The sequence below is a fragment of the Moschus berezovskii genome, chromosome 1, assembly GCF_049115385.1.
Source record: "Moschus berezovskii isolate FMDL1 chromosome 1, NW_MosBer_1.0, whole genome shotgun sequence".
In the NCBI taxonomy this organism is placed as follows: Eukaryota; Metazoa; Chordata; class Mammalia; order Artiodactyla; family Moschidae; genus Moschus; species Moschus berezovskii.
The window spans coordinates 160417072-160439374 of NC_142460.1; the positions used below are offsets into that span (position 1 = coordinate 160417072).

Genomic DNA, 22303 nt, shown 5'->3' on the forward strand with positions numbered 1-22303 from the left:
AGTTGATTCAATGGAAAAGAGTCTGATGCTAGGAAGGATTGGGGGTGGGAGGAGACGGGGACAACAGAGAATGAGATGGCTGGATGGCATCACTGACTCGATGGACATGAGTTTGAGTGAACTCCGGGAGTTGGTGATGGACAGGGAGGCCTGGCGTGCTGTGATTCATGGGGTCGCAGAGAGTCGGCCACGACTGAGCGACTGAACTGAACTGAATTCTGTTTCCTAAATTTTGTTGAGGATTTTTGCATCTATGTTCATCAGTGATATTGGCCTGTAGTTTTCTTTTTTGGGGGGTTGTGTTTGTCTGGTTTTGGTTCAGGGTGATATTGGCCTCGTAGAATGAGTTTGGAAGTCTTCCTCTGCAATTTTTTGAAAGGGTTTTAGAAGGATAGGCATTAGCGCTTCTCTGAAAGTTTGATAGAATTCTCCTGTGAAACCATCTGGTCCTGGGCTTTTGTTTTGGGAGATTTTTGATCACAGCTTCAACTTCAGTGCTTGTAACTGGCTTGTTCATAATTTCTGTTTCTATTCAAAGAATCAATTTCTTCCAGGTTATCCATTTTATTGCCATGTAGTTGTTCATAATAGTCTCTATAATTCTTTGTATTTCTGCATTGTGTTGTAACCTCTCCTTTTTCATGTCTAATTTTGTTGATTTGATTCTTCTCTTTTGTTCTTGATGAGTCTGGCTAAAGGTTTTTCAATTATTTTGTTAATTATGTTTATCTTCTCAAAGAACCAGCTTTCAGTTTTTTTAATCTTTACTATTGTTTCTTTCATTCCTTTCTCATTTATTTCTGCTCTGATCTTTAAGATTTCTCTCCTTCTGCTATGTTTGGGGTTTTATCTTTTGTTCATTTTCAAGTTGTTTTAGGTATAAAGTTAGGTTGCCTATTCAATGTTTTTCTTGTTTCTTGAGGTAGGATTGTATTGCTATAGACTTTCCTCTTAGAACTGCTTTTGCTGCATCCCATAGGTTTTGTCATGTTTACATTGTCATTTGTATCTAGACATTTTTTTATTTCCCTTTTGATTTCTCCAGTAAACCATTTGTTATTTGAAACATATTGTTTAATCTTCAGGTGTTTGTATGTTTTACATTTTTTTTTCTTGTAATTGATATCTTGTCTCATAGCATTGTGGTCAAGATGCTTGATATGACTTCAGTTTTCTTAAATTTACTGAGGTTTGATTTGTGACCCAAAATGTGGTCTATTGTGGAGAATGTTCCATGTGCAGTTGAGAAGACGGTGTATTCTTCTGCATTTGGATGGAATGTCCTAAAGATATCGATGAGATCCGTCTCATCTAATGTATCATTTAAGATGTGTTTCCTTATTAATTTTCTGTTTTGATGATCTGTCCACTCTTGTGAGTGGGGTGTCAAAGTCTCCTGCAATAGTAACTGTATTATTGTGTTACTGTCAGTTTCTCCTTTTATGTGTTAGTGTTTGTCTTACATACTGAGGTGCTCCTATGCTGGGTGCATAGATGTTTACAACTGTTATGTCTTCCTCTTGGATTGATCCCTTGATCATTATGTAGTATCCTTCCTTATTTCTTGTAATATTCTTTATTTTAAATTCTATTTTGTCTGATATGAGGATGTTACTCCAGCTTTCTTCTGTTTTCCATCTGCATGGAAAATATTTTTCCATCCTCTCAGTTTCAGTCTATATATGTCTTTAGGTCTGAAATGGGTTTCTTGTAAACAGCATATAAATGGGTCTTGTTTTTGTATCCATTCAGCCAGTCTGAATAGATTGAAGCACTTAATCCATTTACACTAAAGTAATTATTGATATATATGTTCCTATTGCCATTTTCTTAATTTTTTGTGGTTTTATTTTGTAGATCTTTTTCTTCTCTTGTATTTCTTGACTATATAAGTCCCTTTAACATTTGTTGTAAAGCTGGTTTGGTGGTACTGAATTCTCTTAACTTTTGCTTGTCTGAAAAGCTTTGGATTTCTCCATCAGTTTTGAATGAGATCCTTGCTGGGTAGAGTAATCTTTGTTGTAGATTTTTCCTTTTTCAGTACTTTTAATATATCCTGCCATTCCCTTATGGCCTGAAGAGTTTCTGCTGAAAGATCAGATGTTAAACATATGGGGTTTCCATTGTATGTTACTTGTTGCTTTTCCCTTGCTGATTTTAATATTCTTTCTTTGTGTTTAATCTTTGTTACTTTGATTAGTGTGTATCTTGGTGTGTTTCTCCATGGATTTATCCTGTATGGGACTCTATGCACCTCTTGGACTTGATTGACAAATGCTTTTCCATGTTGGGGAAATTTTCAACTCTAATCTCTTCAAAAATTTTCTCATACCCTTTCTTTTTCTCCTCTTCTTCTGGAACCCCTATAATTTGAATGTTAGTGTGTTTGATATTGCCCCAGAGGTCTCTGAGACTACCCTCAGTTCTTTTCATTCTTTTTGCTTTATTCTGCTCTTCAGAAGTTATTTCCACCATTTTATCTTCTAGTGCACTGATTCCTTCTTCTGCTTCAGATATTCTGCTATTGATTCCTTCTATTTTTAATTTCAGTAATTGTTTGTTTCTGTATCTTTAATTCTTCTAGGTCTTTGTTAATTGATTCTTGCATTTTCTCTGTTCTGCTTTCAGAGTTTTTGATCATCTTTACTATGATTATTCTGAATTGTTTTTCAGCTAGTTTGCCTCTTTCCTCTTCACTTATTTCGACTGTGTTTATGGTTTGTTCCTTCATTTGTTCAGTATTTTTATGCCTTTTTATTTATTTTTTAAATTATTGTGTTTGAGGTTTCTTTTTCCCAGGCTTGAATTCTTTTCTTCCTTTTGATTTCTGCCTTTCTAAGATTGGTCCAGTGGTTTTTGTAACCTTCATATAGGGTGGGATTTGTGCTGAGTTTTTTGTTTGTTTGTTTTTCTGCTCATGGGCAAGGCTGAGTGAGAAGGTAATCCTGTCTGCTGATGACTGGGTTTGTATTTTTGTTTTGTTTGTTGTTTGGATGAGGCATCCAGCACAGGGAACTACTGATGCTGGGTCTTGTATTCAAGTGGTTTCCTTTGTGGGAGTTCTCACTATATGATACTCCAGAGGGTTAGTTCTCTGATTATCTAGGGTCTTGGAATCAGTGCTCCCACTCCAAAGGCTCAGGGCTTGATCTCTGGTCTGGGTCAAAGATTCCACAAGTGGTTTGTTATGGCATTAAGTGAGATTAAAACAAATACCCAAAAACAAGAAACCAAAGATGAACCCCAGATAAATGGCAGTTATAAAATCAGGCAAATAATAATTAAAATAATGGAATATACACATATACATATATACCCATAAGCAAAATCAAAACAGTCCAAGAAAAATAAAATTCAGTAGATTGACCCAGCAAACAAAGGAAAACAAAAATTATATCTAACGGTTAAGAACTAAGCTAACTAAAGCACAAACTAAAAAGTAAAACTAAAGCAAGATGCCAAGTGGGGGATAGTTCAGTTCAGTTCAGTTCAGTCACTCAGTTGTGTCCGACTCTCCGCGACCCCATGAATCACAGCACGCCAGGCCTCCCTGTCCATCACCAACTCCCAGAGTTCACTCAAACTCATGCCCACAGAGTCGGTGATGCCATCCAGCCATCTCATTCTCTGTCGTCCCCTTCTCCTCCCGCCCCCAACCTTTCCCAGCATCAGAGTCTTTTCCAGTGAGTCAACTCGTCGCATGAGGTGGCCAAAGTATTGCAGTTTCAGCTTTAGCATCAGTCCTTCCAATGAGGGGGATAAAGCAATGAAAATAAAACTAACAGATATGTTGAGTGGAAAGGAAAGAAAGAATAGTATGCAAACTTAAATAGAGGTAGATAAAGGAGATTTACATACATTAAAGCTTAACTTCAAGGATGAAAAGAACAGTAGGAAAAGCAAACAAAGAATAAATGTAGGAATAATAGGTTAAAAAAAAACCTAATATTAAAAAAGGAGAAAAGAAAAAAAAGGAAGAGGAAAGGGAAAAAAAAAGAGAGAGAGAGAGAGAAAAAAAAAAGGAAAACCACAGAACTGCAAAAGCCCAATGTAGAAGCAGACGTTTATAACAAGGAAAATCGTGATTGCAAAAAAAATCAAAAACTTAGATTTCATCATGCCAATAAAATCAACAACTACAACAGGATGGGTTGGGGCAAAAGGAATGAAAAAGGAAAAAGAAAAAAAATCCAAAAGAAAGTACCGAACAAGTTAAAACATAAGAATAATAAATGTTTTTCTTGAGTCACTGCTGTCAAGGTCCTTTCCCTCACTGGAGTCACAGCCCACCTCACCTCCCTAGGATGCCCTCCAACACTGTGCTGGTCTCTGGACCTGCTGTGGAGGCAGCTCAGATTCTAATCTCGTTTTATTCCTGTGTGTTCTTGCCCCCAATGTCCACAGCTATCAGAACTAGTGTGTTTTCTTTTGTGGGAGCTCTCAATGTCCTTTTATATATTCCATAGACACAAACTCTGCCTAGTTATTCATGTGAATTTAATCTGCAACTTGTACAGCTGGTGGGAAGGTTTTGGGTCTTCTTCATTAGCCACCCTGCCCCTGGGTTCAGTTGTATTATTTCCACCTCTGTACCCACCTCTGGGTCATCCACTGGGGTTTGCTTCTGAGGCTGCCCTGGAGGACTTGGGTCTGCCCCAGTGAGGGCCAGTTACGGAGGTGGTGCAGCTGCTTGGGTCACAGGGGTTCTGGCAGCACCAAGTACTCAGGGGAGTTGGCGATGAGGGCAGAAGGAAATACAGTGTTCTAGAAGAGTATGGCAACCAGTAATGGCTAAAATGCTCCAGTATTCTTGCCTGGAGAGCCCCCCCTGATAGAGAAGCCTGGCAGGCCACAGTGCACAGGGTCGCAGAGTTGGACACAACCAAAGTGACCCCGTGTGCATAGCAGCAAGACTTCTCTTTGCTTGTGGCAGCTCTGCCCAAGTGAGGGTTTAGCATGAAGGTGGTGCAGCTGCTTGGTTTGCAGGGACCCTGGCGACGCCAAGTGTGCAGGTTCACAGACTGCCTCCACCGCCGGAATTACGGCCCTATCAGAGTCTTTTTTTGAGCCTCTGGTAGCTGGCGATCAGAAGGCCTCTTTGGCTAGTCTTTCTCTGTGGCTCCACCCATTCAGACAGAAAGGTTCCCTTTCTTGGGGTCCTTCTCTGTAGTTCAGTGCATCAGGCACATAGAGGTTAGGGTCCTACTCTGTAGATCGGTGAGCCAGGCACTTAACAGTCACCCTGGGTGCTATCCTGCTCTAGTTTGGGTGTGTCAGGCGCTTGATGGGCCACTCTCTCTATTGTTCATCTGCCGATGCTGGCTGTGGAGAGAGAGAGGCTACGATGATGGCTCTACCCTCTACACGTGACTCAGTAGTATTGCCTTGCTTCCATGGCTGCCTGGCTGCCTGGCTTTCGTTCACAGGCATTTCCCACCATGATCTCCTCCCTCACATCCCTTCACATCTGTCCTCAGTCAACAGCAGCCCTTGCCCTGGGATTGCGCCACAATCCCTAAGTTCCAGCTCCCAGTTGCTGCACCTTCTAGGGGACCTGCGTCCTTGTCTGGGATGCATATGGCTGCAGCAAGGACTGTGATTATCATTGCATTTATGCTGCCACAGATAAGGTGTTTCACTCTCATAAATATTTCTCTTCTGTTTCAGACAGTTGCCCCAATGTGTGGATTGGACCCCTGCTTCAGTTCCCCTACCCGCTGCGGGCAGGTCCAGTCCTACTAACATTCCTGTTTTTCCGCCTAGTTCCTTCATCCTACTGAGTTTTTGTGTGGTTCTGTATATTCTTTTCTGGTAGTCTGGTACTCCTGTCTGCTCTCAGCTGGTGTTCTGCACACACTTCTGTGTCTGCAGGTGTATTCCTGATGTATCTGTGGAAAGAGATGTACTCCATGTCCACCTACTCCTCCGCTATCTTGTTCTCTCTTTCTAATTGCACTCTTATAATCAAAGACAATCCTTGAAATTCAAAAAATTCTATGACTTTTCATACTTAAATATTAATAAAAAGTTTCACACTGTTAGGCTTGTTTTTGATAGGTTATAAGATTAACATCATTAACGTAAGATCATTTTATTTTTTATTTATTTTTTTTGTAAGATCATTTTAATCAGGGGTTAGCAAACCATGGCCCTCAAGTCAAATCCAGTCAGTCACCTTTTTTTATAAATAAAATTTTTATTGGAACACAGATAGGTTCCCTTATTTGTGTATTGTCTATAGCTGCTTTCACAGTGTACCACCAGTGTTGATTATTTCAGCAGAGACAGTGTGTCCTGCAAAGCCTAAAATGATGGCTAGCTGACTCTTCACAGAAAAAGGTGGTGACCCCTGATTTCAGTAATTAGCATTAGCCTTCATTATTTTCTTTGTTCAGATACATATTGAGAGGCACTTGAACACTTGTATAAGTGTTAAATCATACTTTTAATTTGCTGAGGAGGTAACTACTTAAATCCAGTAAAGTGAGTGGTTTTCTTATAATGTGAATATAATCACACCAATGAATCTAATCTGCAAACAACGTTTTTGGGGTTTTTTTACCAGTTAGATATATAGATAGGAGACAGAATAGGATAGAAGGTTAAATAAGGGGTTAATTTTTCTTTCTGTACTTTCTATCTAATTGGATTTAATCCTTCCAAAGCATTTTTTCTCTTTTTATTGAGGACCAACTCTGACTTTAACTGTGTATGGAAGTGTTTGGAGCCCTAAGCTTTACAAGAGACTCTGCAGTATAACCCATCCTTGATCCTTAAGACTATAGAGTACAGTCTGGATAGCCAGAGGCCAGGTGGCTTGTTTTCCCAAAACAAGTTTAAGGATTCCTTCAACTTGATTTCCTCTAGTTGGAGTTCTTTACCTCCCCTCCCTGTTTTCCTTTCTTGTTTTGTTTTTATATTTATTAAGAATATATCCTGTTTTATATTTAATATCTGGGTAATATTTTATCTCAGGTGGTAGTATATGTCATTTGTTGTTTTTCTCGTTAATTCTTTAATCTTTGGAACCATGTTGTTTTTTTTTTTCAGTTTTCCTCTTTGTTTTTTCTTCTGTTTTGTATTAGGGCCGGTATTTTCATTTTTTTATGAAAATTCTGAATCGTATAATGGCTTCTCCTTGTACATACATACTTATTTGTCTCCCTAGACAAACTTTGATTTAATGCCTTTTAGAAAGGGATATTTTTATAGTTTTCCTTGTGATATAGAAAATGCTAATAGTCTATAAGATTTCTAGAATTTAAATAGGAATAATACAAACTATAGTTATAGTACATTGTAACAGAATTTCTTTTTAACCTTTACCTTGGTCAAGATTTTTACTAGCTGCCTAGCCTTTCTCATTTGCCTCTGGATCTTTCTTACAGTGTATCTGGGGTATAAGGATTCAGATCATTTATTGGATGAGTAAAGGCTAAAGGACTAGAGAAGAGAAAATCTTGAAACCTTGAGGCTGATAATATTTGTGTTTTAACTTGAGAATTATATAATTGTAAATGGAATTAGGTTTTCCATTTATTTGCAAAGTCTCATGAGTCTGGTCCATTATTTTGAGCAATGTTTAACAGTATTTTTGAGAAGTTTTTTTAAAAAAACTATCTTTAAATTAAGTTATGTATGATTTTAAATTTAATTTATTGCACAATTTATTGTCTGCTATTGTCTACTCTGTCTACTAGTGAATATACTGTACTTTAAGCTAGAACAAAGCTATAAAAAAACATACATTTTTGGAAAGTTTCACTTGTTCTTTCCTGGCCACTTGTCATTGTAGGAAATCCCCTTCTTGGCACTTAGGTTAATTGACTGTGTGCTGCCACAGTGCAGTATAGCACAAGAAATAACTGATTTTCAATCTAGCCTTTTATTGCAAGACTGTGAAGAAGCTTTTCTGAAAAACCCCGAAGGCAAACCACGATTAATTTATCATCGTTTGGAGGATGGGAAAGTCAGTTCTGACTCTGTCCAGCAACTGATTGATCAAGTTTCTAACCTGAACAAGACCAGCAAAGCCAAGGTAAAATTCATAGGTTGTTTCTAAGAACATGCTTGGGAGAGCAGTGTGCTGGGACAAAAGCCATGAGGTGGGAGTGAGCCTGGCATGTTTGAGGAAAGGAAGGAAGCTAGTGTGGCTGGAGCAGAGTGAGTGAGGGGACCTGAGTAGGAGAGGTCACAGGGGGCCAATCCTGAAAAACTTTGGTTTTTCTCATTTAGAGTGAGGTGGGGAGCCACTGAAGGCTTTAACCAAAGAAGAAGAAATGCTGTTGTGACAAGGCTGTCTTGGGCTGCTGTGCTGAGAATTGACTGTGGTCTGAAGGGAGGGTAGTGGAGGGGGACAGAGCTGGAGAGCTCCTGCTGTTATCCAGATGAGAGTTGCTGGTGGCTCAGACCAGAGTATGTGATGAGAAGTGGTAGGATTCTGGATAAATTTTGACAGAGTCAATAGATTTCCTAAGAGATTAGTTGTGGACTATGAGAGAATGAGACATGAATAGTGATGTATACCTAAAATAGTGTATGATATCTAAGTGGGCAAATCAGAATCATTACTGTGCTTTTTTCTCAAGCACAGAGTCCTTCTATCTATTATTGGCCAAGGATCAGTGTAAAGAAGAGCCTTTTCCTGGTAACCCTTTCTGAGGACATTGGGAAAAGCCAAAAACTGATGATGAGTAGGAGAAGGATTTGATCATCCCTAGATGCAAGCAGCGGAGAAGGCAATGGCAAGCCACTCCAGTACTCTTGCCTAGAAAATCCCATGGACGGAGGAGCCTGGTAGGCTGCAGTCCGTGGGGTCGCTACGAGTCTGACATGACTGAGCGACTTCACTTTCACTTTTCACTTTCACACATTGGAGAAGGAAATGGAAACCCACTCCAGTGTTCTTGCCTGGAGAATCCCAGGGACGGGGGAGCCTGGTGGGCTTCCGTCTGTGGGGTCACACAGAGTCGGATGCGACTGAAGTGACTTAGCAGCAGCAGAAGTTTCCTCTTCTAGAAAATGGAGAGAATAACAGTGTCTCCCTCATAGGGTTGTGAGGCTAAGTGAGCTATCCACAGAGAGCACTTAGAACAGTTCCTGACACATAAGCCTATAAAAATGTTCAGTACCACCTCCTCCTTCTGTTAATATTGTCTTTTCTTGTTGTTAAACTTCTTTTTTTCCCCCCTAGATCATTGATCACTTGGGAGATCCTGCAGAAGGAGTCTATAAAACCTATATTTATGTAGAAAAGATTATTAAACAGGTAAATGTGCATTCCCTGTAAGATTTCATCTCAAATATCTTGACTGATTTCAATAAAATTGAGTTTTCCAGAGGAAATCACTTGTTTGCTTTTTTGAAAACAATACCTGGATTGTGTGTCCTTGTTCCTGGCAAGAGTCCATCCTGTAGTATTGTTGTGACATTCCCAATACCGTGTATCTGTATCTCTTAGCTCACAAACAGTTTGATTCTTTAATACCCATCAAGTATAAAATTGATTACAAAAGTGGTAGGTAAAAAGCAAGTATTTGAGGGATAATGTTCATCCTGTTCAGTAGAGAGTCTCCTCAGATTCTCTGTGCACTTTGAGTTTTTGTAAATAGAAAAATTCAGGATGGATTTTACTATTCTCCTAACCATAGAAAGGAGTGAAAAGATACCTCTATGTGTCTGAGGTCATGGATCATAGAGACATCTCAAACTAAAAGTTTCTATGATATCTCAGTATTATCTTGAAACTTTATATGAGTTAAATATTTTGCTTGATATTTACCTGTCTTTATTTTTAACATTAAAAATCATTTAAAATTATGTATCAGCAAAAATGCTAATAATGATAATAAAAAGAAAAAGTATTTCCTATCTTCAAGTAAAATGGGCACAAGATGTTTAGCCTGTGTTTATCCTTACCTGCTGACCTCTCCCTCAGGGTACTGGGAACCCTGTTTGAGAAGTAAGGGTTTAGATTCCTTTTTTAAAATTAACTCGTGTTAAAGTATGGAGATTTGTTATTAGAAAAAAAGAGTGAGCCCTGAAATAAGATGAATTAAACAGAATAAATGGTAATAAAGGAAAATGGCCATACTCACCAACTTTACCATTTGTAGAACAATATATTTTCAGTGATTAATATAAAGAGTAGATACCACAGCAGAGATATTTAATATAAAAAAACCCATCTTAGTAATTGAATTCTTATAAAAATGTAAAGCAGCATATATCTTAGACATTAGCACAGTCTTTGAAAGTGTTCACTAGCCAAATACAACCCTATTGTGTAACATTTTTCAGAAACCAGATCCCCTCTAACTTTATTTCTAATGAAAGAAAGAGGTCTTTGTTTTTATTATTTTAATATTTCTTGTGTTGTTCTGTTAGTCACTCAGTTGTGTCAAACTCTTTGCAATCCCATGTACTATAACCCACCAGCTTCCCCTGTTGATGAATTTCTCTAGCCTAGGATACTGGGATGGGTTGCCATTCCCTTCTTCAGGAGATCTTCCTGATCCAGGGATTGAACCTGGGTCTCCTGCATTCCAGGCAGATTCTTTACTGTCTGAGCCACCAGGGAAGCCCTAATATTTCTTTAACTTTATTTTTAACTATTGCTTAATTTTATAGTTATAAATTGATCCCTGGAGGTACCATAAAAGGCTATAGGTTTGAACTTGCCCTCCAAGGTAGATGATGGCCATCTTAGGCCTGTGTACAAGGTCTTCACTTCCTTCACTCACTTTTGTGTGCTTGCTCTTGGTGTTCAGGACATCCTGGGCTTTGAAAACACAGACCTGGACACCAAGGATTTGGGCAGTGAAGATTCTATTCCAGAAGAAGATGATTTTGGTGATGTTCTTTGGGACATACATGATGAACAAGAGCAAATGGAAGCTTTTCAGCAAGCTTCAAATTCAGCCCATGAGTTGGGATTTGAGAAAGTAAGCATTTGGTTTACAGTTCCAACAAAAATCAGTTGTGCTTAAAAACTGTATCATAATTGTGGTTTAACCTAATTATAGTCAGGGTTAAGGATTGTGTTACTATCTTCTTCATGGCTTAATTATCCATGTTGAGACATGTACTTAGGTTTGTATCATGTGAAAAAAAGTGAGATTCAAATATATTTATGAACATCAAACATGTTTAGTTACAGATTGTGCTTGTATGCAAAGTCACTTCAGTCATGTCTGACTGCTTGCGACCCTATTTGCTGTAGCCCACCAGGCTCCTCTGTCCGTGGGATTCTTCAGGCAAGAATACTGAAGTGGGTTGCCATGCCTTCCTCCAGGGGATCTTCCCAACCCAGGGATTGAACCCATGTCTCTTATGTCTCCTGAATTGGCAGATGGGTTCTTTACCACTAGTGCCACCTGGGAAGCCCTAGTTACACATTAGGATTTATCAACTACATGTTTATTATGCTACCATCTGCAATTCTCTAAGATAATATACCTAGGAAACCTGATAAAAATAGTAAGGCTATCTATTCTTCCAGTTCCTAGAGGAATCAAAATATGAAACATCCAGAAAACAAAGCAGAGTAGTTAATGCAATAGGCAGATCTGTCCTTCAGCATCTTTAAATATCTAAGTGAATAAACAAGAGTAGAAGTGTACAAAGAACCTATCTTCAAGTTTAAAAAGCACTTAATATTTTAAAATTAATAAAAGAATATCTTAAAGAATATTACAGTAACTGTCACTAACAGCTATGTTTTTATAGAACTTTTAATGGCTTTTATAATTTAGACTGTCAGTTTTATGTTGTGGTTCCACTGTTCCCTCACTATGGCTTTTGATCAAGCTACTTAGCTTTAGGCTTTGACTTTCTTGTGTATAAAATGAGGATAACTAATAGAACCTACCTCACATGGTTGTTGGGGGGAATAAACCAGATCTTGCACATAAAGCACTTGACACGGTACCCGTCACATGGTAATGTTAAATTGTTATTTCATAAGGAAGGCAAGATATCACTATTTTGTAATTGAAGAACCATAATTCATGGGGTCGCAAAGAGTCGGACACGACTGAGCGACTGAACTGAACTGAAGGTTCAGATTATAGTTTTCCTATGAGCCTACAGAGTGTAGATTGCAGATGTGAGATTTTAATCTAGGTCTTCTCGCTATAAATCCTATGCTTTCTTCTGTGGCAAGGAGTCTTAATGTGGTACATAAGAAGACTTTGTGTACGTGCTCAGTAGTATCTGACTCTTTGCTACCCTATTGACTGTAACCTGCCAGGCTCCTCTGTCCATGGGATTCTCCAGGCAAGAATACTGGAGTGGGTTGCCATTTCCTCCTTCAGGGGATCTTCCTGATCCACAGATTGAACCCAGGTCTCCTGAGTATCTCCTGAGTATTGGCAGGCAGATTCTTTACCATTTTAAGCCACCTGGACTTTAGGTGGGGCCATGAACTAAATTGTTGGGTCATACAACCTAACAATTTACGAGCTTTATGAGGGTCATAAATCAAATAAGCCCTTTGTTTCTTGAGAAGCATCATTTCTATCAGAAATACTTGAATTCCTGGGAAATATATGACAAACAGAAAAACTGATTGAAAAACTATACTAAGTAATTGTTTATTGTAATTGCTAGAAATCTCTGCTACCCTGAAGCTCACACAAACTACTTATTATGCATTCTTTTGATCCCTCATCAGCTATCATTTACACCACTGGTACACTTAAACATCCTAACCCCCAAGATGACTCTGGAAACTCCTTCATAACAACTGAGATATTGCAGTTTTCTGAGCAAGTTCCTTTTCAGCTCTGAACCAGGTTTTCCTATCTGGGGAAGGCCTCGGAAATAAGAGTTCTTGGGCTTTGCATAGAATTCACTCAATTTCGAAAAGATCCTAAGTGGCCTGTCCTAACGTGATTCTCTGTAGCGGGTTCGGTGACTCCAAGACCTCAGATAAGACCTTCTCATTGTTTCTCAGGAATTCCTGGAAACTGAGATGGTCTTCAGAACAGGTGTTTTTCTGACCAGGAGATATAGGATGCCTGCTGATGGTTCCCTCAAGGTCTTCTGTGGTTCTTTCCTTAGTTCAGGAGTTCAGGGTGATACAGTAGCCTCCCTGCAACATTCTGCAGAACAGAATGGTGCAAAGCCCCACAGTGATCTGAAAAGCTGCCCCTCATCCATTCATTTACATTAATACTGCAGCAGAAGAAATTGGGGCCCATTCTTGGTTTACTCCTTTGGACATATTTAACCAATCGTAAAAATAAGCATTTATGAGGGTACTACTGATTAAAAGTAGATTTCATTTTTTCTTGCAGCTTTTCTCCACTGATTTCAGAGGATAATTGGATATTGACTCTATTTAGTATTTGAAGAGGCCTGTTCTTCCTCACAATTTACAATTTAAATTCATTTTTATTTCTAGTATTACCAGCGCCTTAATGATCTTGTGGCAGCACCAGCACCAATTCCACCCCTTCTTGTATCTGGAGGACCAGGCTCTGGAAAGTCCCTTCTTTTATCAAAGTGGTATGATGCAGTGCAATTAAACCGTCATTGTTGTCATCATTTGAACTACTGAACTCATTCAACAAAGTGAATTATTGCATGTCTACCTTCCTGCAGGGCCTGTATTGAATATTAAAAAAGCAAAAAGTAAAATAACAGACTCATGCCCTGAGAAATATGCAATTTGAATGTTAGAAGATACAGCATGAGAAAGGAATAGCGTTTGTGATTGTGTACATAAATTATGTTGTTGTTTAGTCATTAAGTCTGACTCTTTTGCGACCTCATGGATTGTAGCCTGTCAGGCTCCTCTGTCCATGGGATTTCCCAGGCAAGAATAGTGGAGTGGGTTGCCATTCCCTTCTCCAGGGGATCTTCCCATTCCCAACTCAGGGATCGAACTTGCATCTCTTGAGTCTCCTGCACTGGCTGGCTGGTTCTTTATCACTGAGCCACCAGGGAAGCTCACATAAATTATATAGGTCAGAGCTAAGGGAGTGGTCAATATCAATAACCTCAGATATGCAGATCACACTACCCTTTTGGAAGAAAGCTAAGAGGAACTAAGGAGCCTCTTGATGAAAGTGAAAGAGGGAGTGAAAAATCTGGCTTAAAACTCAACATTCAGAAAACTAAGATCATGGCATCTAGTTCCATCACTTCATGGAAAATAGATGGGGAAACAATGGAAACAGTGACAAACTTTATTTTCTTGGCCTCCAAAATCACTGCAGATGATGACTACAGTTACAAAATTAAAAGATGCTTGCTCCTTGGAAGAAAAGCTATGACCAACCTAGCCAGCATATTAAAAAGCAGAGACATCACTTTGTCGACAAAGGTCCATCTAGTTAAAGCTATGGTTTTTCCAGTAGTCATGTATGGATGTGAGATTTGAACCATAAAGAAAGCTGAGCACTGAAAAATTGATGCTTTTGAACTGTGGTGTTGGAGAAGACTCTTGAGAGTCCCTTGGACAGCAAGGAGATCAAACCAGGCAATCCTAGAGGAAATCAATCCTGAATATTCATTGTGAGGACTGATACTGATTGAAGCTGAAGCTCCAATACTTTGGCCACCTGATTCAAAGAACTGACTCATTGGAAAAGGCCCTGATGCTGGCAAAGTTTGAAGGCAGGAGGAGAAGGGGATGACAAAGGATAAGATGGATGGCATCAGCAACTCAATGGACATGAGCTTGATCAAGGTCTGGGAGTTGGTGGTTGATAGGGAAGCCTGGCGTGCTACAGTCCGTGGGGTCACAGAGTTGGACTGAGCAGTTGAACTGAACTGAAGGGAGTGGTCAGTGTGACAGGGAATTAGGTGAATTATAGAGGCATGTACCTTTATTTTCAGTTACTGGGCTCTTCTTTAAAGATTCACTGGGATTTTAAATATTTGAAATAAGACACTATTTAGAGTGAAATAAATCATAAAGAATATCAAAATAAAGGAAAATCTTTATATGAATGTAAAACTAGTTCTTTAAATTATGGACTAAGGTTCATTTAAGCTAATAAACTCTTATTTTAGTTCATCATGTTATTTGAAAACGAGGTAAGGCCATTTTCTTTCATTCATAGTTATTATTTACATTGAGGAGTTAACCATATGTAGTTCCTTTTTATTGCCCTTTTGTTCAAAGTTATATTTCAAAATATTATTTTTGTACTTATTATAGAAACTTCTTTCTTCCTAGGTTAATGTTCATTTTACTAATATTTTAACCTCAAATGTATAGTATTTTGATTAACATTAGTCACATCAATTTGTAAGTAAAATGAAGTTATAATTTTTAATGGTTTATTTAAAAGAATCTAAAAGTGGAGTAAAAATGGAAATTTCCCATATTAATTCAAAATTAACTGATCGTGTAATTACTAACGGGTAGCAATTGATGCTTAATGCATTGTGAATTCTTTTTTGTTGACAGTTAAAGAGGTTTATCAGTCTTACAAAAGGTCTTTTTCTTTCAGGATCCAATTACAACAGAAGAATTCCCCTAACACACTAATTCTTTCTCATTTTGTGGGGAGGCCCATGTCAACCAGCTCAGAGGCTTCCTTGATTATTAAACGACTGACTCTGAAGGTAGAATATACCATTTTTGGAGTTACTACAATTTTTATTTAGATTCAGAAGTTGTCTGGCCTGAGGACCTGATGATAAACTAATTTTCAGTATTACCCATTTGTTTTGGTTTTGCATAAGGTTAAAAGTATATTCAGTGCTATTGGGTCCTTCTGGTGACAATTTTGGTTTAAAATGCAGAGATAGAAATATTTCTCACCAGCTGTGATGAAGTGTAGCTACTTTAATTAGTATGTGTTCTCACCTTGTAGTTGATGCAACATTCTTGGTCAGTATCTTCTCTGACATTGGATCCTGCTAAGCTTTTGGAAGAATTTCCACGTTGGCTGGAAAAACTCTCTGCCCGTCATCAAGGCAGCATCATCATCATTATTGATTCTATAGATCAAATTCAGGTATGTTTTCACTTTGTAACCTGTTGATACACTCAGAAAGAGACAAAAATATCAGTAATGACAGATGTTTAAATCATGTTTATGAGAAAAACAATGTTGATTTTGTTTCTTTTATTTCTGCTTAATTTATAGAGAGGAAGCATGTGGATAATACAGAAACATACACACACACACACATATACATATGCCAGTAGACACTAGTATCTTGTTGAGAAGGACCAACTATATTTTCACAATTAGCAAATATTGTTCATTTTGACCTAATTTTAGGGCTTTGACATTTCCTTACATGCCCAGAATTTGGATCAGTGATGGCAGTGTTTTGCCACTTGTTCTTCTAATATTCTGAGATAAATAATCCCCAAATAAGATTTTACCCTTAATGAGAAATATAATGAGAATTTCATTTTAATTGGAAAGCTTTTGAAATATTTTAATAGATGGAATTTTGTTTTTATATTTTTAAAAGCAAGTTGAAAAACACATGAAATGGCTGATAGATCCACTGCCTGTGAATGTAAGAGTAATTGTTTCTGTGAATGTAGAAACATGCCCTCCAGCATGGAGGTAAGCTGCTAACAGTTACTTCTGGTTACATGAAATATTTTAAGTAGAAAGTAAGGTTTTTGATATGTGATTATTTCTCATATTTTTCATATAAGTGGGAGTGAGGATAGGGAGAAGTGGACAAATTCAGGAAAAGGATGCAACCTATAGCATTTTTTGGGAAGTTAGATCTGAGATGTGAGGGAGAAGACTAGGATGGCCCCCAGGTTTCTGTCTTGAGAAATTAAGTAAATTGTGGTTCCATGAACTTAGATGCAAAACACAGAGGACAGGCAGGTTTGTGGAGGAAAGGTCATGAGTTTTCTTTTCAGACATGGTTTGTTTGAGTTGTCAATTATAGCTCCAATTGGTGATTTCTGGTAGGCAGTTAAATTTATGGGTGAGGAAAACAAGGGAAGAGCTGGGCCAGGAAAAATAAGACTAGACACCTGCGATCCTGAAATGCAAGTCCAATACTTAAAAAGGGATGCAGTGGTTGAGTTCTGTGAAGTGGTGTTTCTCAATCTACTTTTGTCTCCCTACCCCGGGAGCTATTTTAGTAATGTTCTTCCTAATCACCTCCCTACCAAGAAATTATAATATCACACATATACCATATATAAGTCCATGAAGGTAAACAAATATATGTGTATTTGTTGTTCAGCTACTAAGTCATGTCCGACTCTGCAACCCCATGGACTGCAACACGCCAGGTTTCCCTGTTCTTCACTATCTCCTGGAGTTTGCTCAAATTCATACCCATTGAGTCAGTGATACCGTTGAACCATCTCATCCTGTCTCCCGCTTCTCCTCTTGACTTCAGTCTTTTCCAGCATCAGGGTCTTTTCCAGTGAGCTGACACTTTCCATCAGGTAGCCAAAGTATTGGAGCTTCAGCTTCAGCATCAGTCCTTCCAATGAATATTCAGGGTTGATTTCCTTTGGGATTGACTGGTTTGATCTCCTTGCTGTCCAAGGACTCTCAAGAGTCTTGTCTGGCACCACAATTAGAAAGCATCAATTCTTTAGCACTCAGCTTTCTTGCAAAGATTAAAAGTATACTCAGGGCAATTGGGTCCTTTTGGTGACAGTTTTGGTTTAAAATGCATAGATAGAAATATTTCTCACCAGCTGTGAGAAACATGACTCATATCCATACATGACTATTGGAAAAAGCATAGCTTTGACTATATGGACCTTTGCCGGCAAAGTGATGTTTCTGTTTTTTAATATGCGGTCTAGGTTTGTCATAGTTTTTCTTCCAAGGAGCAAGTGTAATTTTGTGGCTGCAGTCACTGTCCACAGTGATTTTGGAGCCCAAGAAAATAAAACTTGTCACTGTTTCCACTTTTTCCCCAGCTGTTTGCCATGAAGTGATGGGCCCAGATGCTATGATCTTCATTTTTTTAATGTTGAGTTTTAAACCAGCTTTATCACTCTTTCACCTTCCTCAAGATGTTCTTTAGTTCCTCTTCGCTTTCTGCATTAGGGTGGTGTCATCTGAATATCTGAGGTTATTGATATTTCTCCCAGCAATCTTGATTCCAGCTTGTGAGTCATGCAGCCTGGCATTTTGCATGATGTACTCTGCATATAAGTTAAATAAACTGGGTGACAATATACAGAGTTGATGTACTGCTTTCCCAATTTTTAACCAGTCTGTTGTTACATATCCAGTTTTAACTGTTGCTTCTTGACCTGCATACAGGTTTCTCAGGAGGCAGATAAGGTGGTCTGGTATTCCCATCTCTTTAAGCATTTTCCACAGTTTGTTGTGATCCACACAGTCAATGGCTTTAGTCTAGTCAATGAAACAGAAATAGATGTTATTCTGGAACTCTCTTGCTTTTTCTATGAGCCAACGGATGTTGGATATTTGATCTCTGATTCCTCTGCCCTTTCTAAATCCAGCTTGTACATCTGGAAGTTCTTGGTCACATACTGTTGAAGCCTAGCTTGAAGGATTTTGAGCATAATCTTGCTGGCATGTGAAATGAGTGTAATTGTACATTCTTTGGCATTGCCTTTCTTTGGGATTGGAGTGAAAACTTACATTTTTCAGTCTTGTGGCCACTGCTGAGTTTTCCAAATTTGCTGGCATACTGAGTGCAGCACTTTAACAGCACCATCCTTTAGGATTTGAAATAGCTAAGCTGGAATTCCATCACCTTCACTAGCTTGCTGGGGAGGGGATATCTTATGCTTTTTATGTATAAAGCGCAGATTTGTGAAGTGCTGAAATTCTTTGTTGGAGAAGGGAAATCTTATGCACTTCATTGAGAATGAATGTTATAGGGTGATTAAATTTGACTGAATTACAAGTAATGTTTGGTCAAAGACTATGTCTGGCACTGTTCCTCATAGGTACCAATACCAATGTTTTTTTACTGATCATATAGAATATAGAACTAGACAGGTTTTACCAGTTTATTGTCAATATATAAGCTATTATCTTATAAGTGTTTGTTGTGATTGCTAAAAGTAATGACATGCATGTTATAACATGTATAAAGGAAATAATATTACTTAATATGTTTAACAGAGATTAATTTTATGAAGGTAGTATAAAATATTAAGTTTTATAATGGACTTTGATTTGTATTATGGGAAGTTTTGTTGTTTCATTAGAAAATAATTTCATTTTTGTTTTTCTTTAAATGAAAGGCTGTGGCCTACACTTCATCTTGACCCTTTAAATCCAAAAGATGCAAAATCTATTATAATTGCAGAATGCCACTCTGTAGACATTAAATTGAGTAAAGAGCAGGTAAGTATTTTTAATTTTGCTGCTCTCTTTTACCCTCTATAGCTTTCTTTATTAAAAACAAACAAAAAAAACCTTATATGAGACTTAAAATTCAATATAGGAACTCTTTGTGGTTCCAAGGAAAATTGGAATTTAGCTTTACTTTGTTAAATGCATTTACCCTTAAACTAATAACAGATATAGAACAAGCAATAAAAAAGACTTTGGTCTTAAGGCTTACTTTACTATATTATATTAAGCAATATTTTAAAAGTGAAAAGCATTTGTATGTTGACAGCACTTGTGGTTTACCACAACATGGCAGTGATGCCACTGATGAGGTGGCAGGAACTGTGTTATTTCTGCAGGGACATTTGCTGATGGCTCAGTTGTAAAGGCCACTTCATTCCAGGGTGGTTTTGTATTTTTGTTTTGTTTTGTTTTGTTTTTTTGGTTAACTGGTACAGGAGAAGAAGCTAGAACGACACTGTCGTTCTGCTACAACCTGCAATGCTCTTTACGTCACTCTTTTCGGCAAAATGATTGCACGGTAAGTGGTAGCTATTTTATGTCATCTTCGGCAATTTTGTGTTTGCTGCAGAATGCTTCCTCGCTGTTTGAAACAGAACTGATCATTATGGCAGTCTCTCAGGCCACTAAGATTCTGGTGTTCTAACTGTGATACTGTGACTTGACTGTGATACTGTAACTTGATATCCATGATAATGTGACTTGACTGAAAATTGCTAGCCCTTAAATATCAGAACTTGTTGGATATATTTGTCTGGTTTTCATCACACTAACCTTTTCTCAACTTGGGGCTGCAAAAGAAGGCCATCTTTGTTCTAAATTGTCACCTTGAGGCCCCTAGTTTTGGGAAAGTGAGGAGGCAAATGAGGCATAAAAAATGTTATTTCAGGTGTCTTTCAATATCAGTAGATAGGTATACTGGTAGGAATTTTTAATTGTCTCTGTTCCCACATCCTGATAAACATTTCATCTTACAGCAGAGACTTCCATTTTAGACATTCATTTGTAATGTACCTTTATATAAGCAGTAGAGAGTTTTACTACTTTTACTTCTTCAGGACAGCCTCACCTTACTTTGTCTGTTTGCAACCAGAGGTAAAAAAAAAAGACTAATACTTGTTTTGGTATTCATCAGAGTAGGTTGTAATCCTAGCACAATTCATATTGTGGAAACTGAGTCTAGTACTGTTGTCTCTCAATTCCACATTCTCACCTGAAGCACCAAATTTGAAATGAAAAAAATCTTTCAAAACTTTGAATTGCCTGTGATATTTTCACTGACCCACCCCACTGTCCCCAGAGTTGTAGCAGTGAATCTGAGAACATCAGTGGCTTGCAGGAGTACAATTCAAAAGTGTTAAGTCATGCATTTCATATTTTTTGAAGTAATCTAAGAGGGACTATGGACCATTATTTTTTCCACCATTCTTTACATATTAAAAAAAGAAACTACTGGTAAATATTATGTAATGTTTTAAAACTGTTTTCTGTAAGCTGATGTTTTCCAAACTCTGGTTCTATTTGTTTAAATTTAGTTTGCATGGCTAATAATACTTATTTGTAATTATTTTCTTGCTTCCTGTATGTAGGTGGCGTGCATCTAGATGTACCATGTCTTATAGTTTATGTTCCATAGTGTGCAGTAATTACTTGATACATAGTTAAGTCCCAGCATATGTTTATTGCATTGAATTAAATGGTATACTAAAATAACTCTGATGATTCTAGCAGCCCCATAAAACTAACGTTTTCCTGGGCCATGTTTTATCAAATTCCTGTTGTTACCAGTTGAACAGTATAAAAAAAGATAAAGTAGAGCATTGTTTTTATTTACCCCTAATTATTCAGTTGTTGGCAGACTGTAAGAAATTAAATTTGTTCTCAATTCCAACAGTGCTGGGAGAGCAGGCAATTTAGATAAAATCCTTCTTCAGTGTTTCCAGTGTCAAGATACTGTTTCATTATACAGACTTGTTCTGCAATCTATCCAGGAGTCCATGGCAAATGATACAGATAAAGAACTAATGAAACAGGTAAAATGTAATAAACTTATAAAGGGAAGATTATTTTGCCATGTTTGCATTTGTGTGTGAATTGAAGTAAATGGTAAATCCCTGTAATGTTAAATATGTTTCAGATTTTCAAACTATACCCACTGCCATAGCGTGTTTATGACCAGAAGTGATATCTCAGGCAATCTTCATTTTCCTGATTATCATGGAGATTTTTCATCTTTTCATGCTTCCTGGCTATTCTTGTTTCATCTTCTGTGAATTGCTGGGTCAGGTCCTTTACCCATTTTTTTAACTGAGTTGACTTTTCCTTGTTGATCTGTTAGTTTTTAAAGGTTCTGTATATTGAATACAAATTCTTTGTTATAGAGTTTACAAATCAATGTCTTCCCTGCTTGTGTTTTAACCTTATGACATCATTATACAAAGTTTTGTTTTAATAAAGTGAGATTTATCCACAGTTGCTTTTATGGTTTATGCCTATTTTTTTAAATCCTTTGCTGTCATAAAAGTGATTTCATATTTTTCCCTTCAAAATATTTTATAAGTTTGTTCTTCATGTGTAAGTCCTTAATGCACATTACAAATTTTTGTTTATTGTGTGAGGAAGGAATATACTTTTTTTTTTTTTTTGCCACGCTGCACAGCTTGCAGGATCTTAATTTCCTGACCAGGAATTAAACCTGGGATACTGCAGGGAATTCCCAGGAGCCTAATTCTTAATCTTTTAAAATATAGCTAGTGAATTGTTCATTTTACTTTATATATTTTTTCTACTGATTTGGAATGCCACCTCTCCGGTATCAAGCTCGTATTTAAACATGAGTCTGTTTCTAGGTTCTTCTGTTCCAATTTACTGTTTTTTATCAATACCACTGTCTTAACTATTAGAACTTGAAAGTAAGCTTTGATATTTCATTGGGCAAACCCCCTCTTAATATTTTTCATAGTTGTCTTGGCTCATTTCCCATGTGTATTTTTAGAATTGGCTCAGCA

The 22303-nt window shown here is 37.6% G+C and overlaps 1 protein-coding gene across 4 annotated transcripts in view; it reads left to right on the forward strand.

Annotated features, from left to right (window-relative positions):
* NPHP3 (nephrocystin 3) overlaps positions 1 to 22303 on the forward strand; it is a 57030-nt gene that overhangs the window by 15487 nt on the left and 19240 nt on the right. For all 4 annotated transcript variants that reach the window (XM_055413610.2, XM_088840560.1, XM_055413618.2 and 1 more), the window contains exons 7-16: positions 7882 to 8038; positions 9194 to 9268; positions 10770 to 10943; positions 13406 to 13509; positions 15465 to 15579; positions 15831 to 15974; positions 16444 to 16541; positions 19184 to 19286; positions 19733 to 19815; positions 21190 to 21328. In XM_055413610.2, coding sequence (XP_055269585.2) covers positions 7882 to 8038; positions 9194 to 9268; positions 10770 to 10943; positions 13406 to 13509; positions 15465 to 15579; positions 15831 to 15974; positions 16444 to 16541; positions 19184 to 19286; positions 19733 to 19815; positions 21190 to 21328 — 1192 coding nt within the window. The remainder of the gene's footprint in view (positions 1 to 7881; positions 8039 to 9193; positions 9269 to 10769; positions 10944 to 13405; positions 13510 to 15464; positions 15580 to 15830; positions 15975 to 16443; positions 16542 to 19183; positions 19287 to 19732; positions 19816 to 21189; positions 21329 to 22303) is intronic.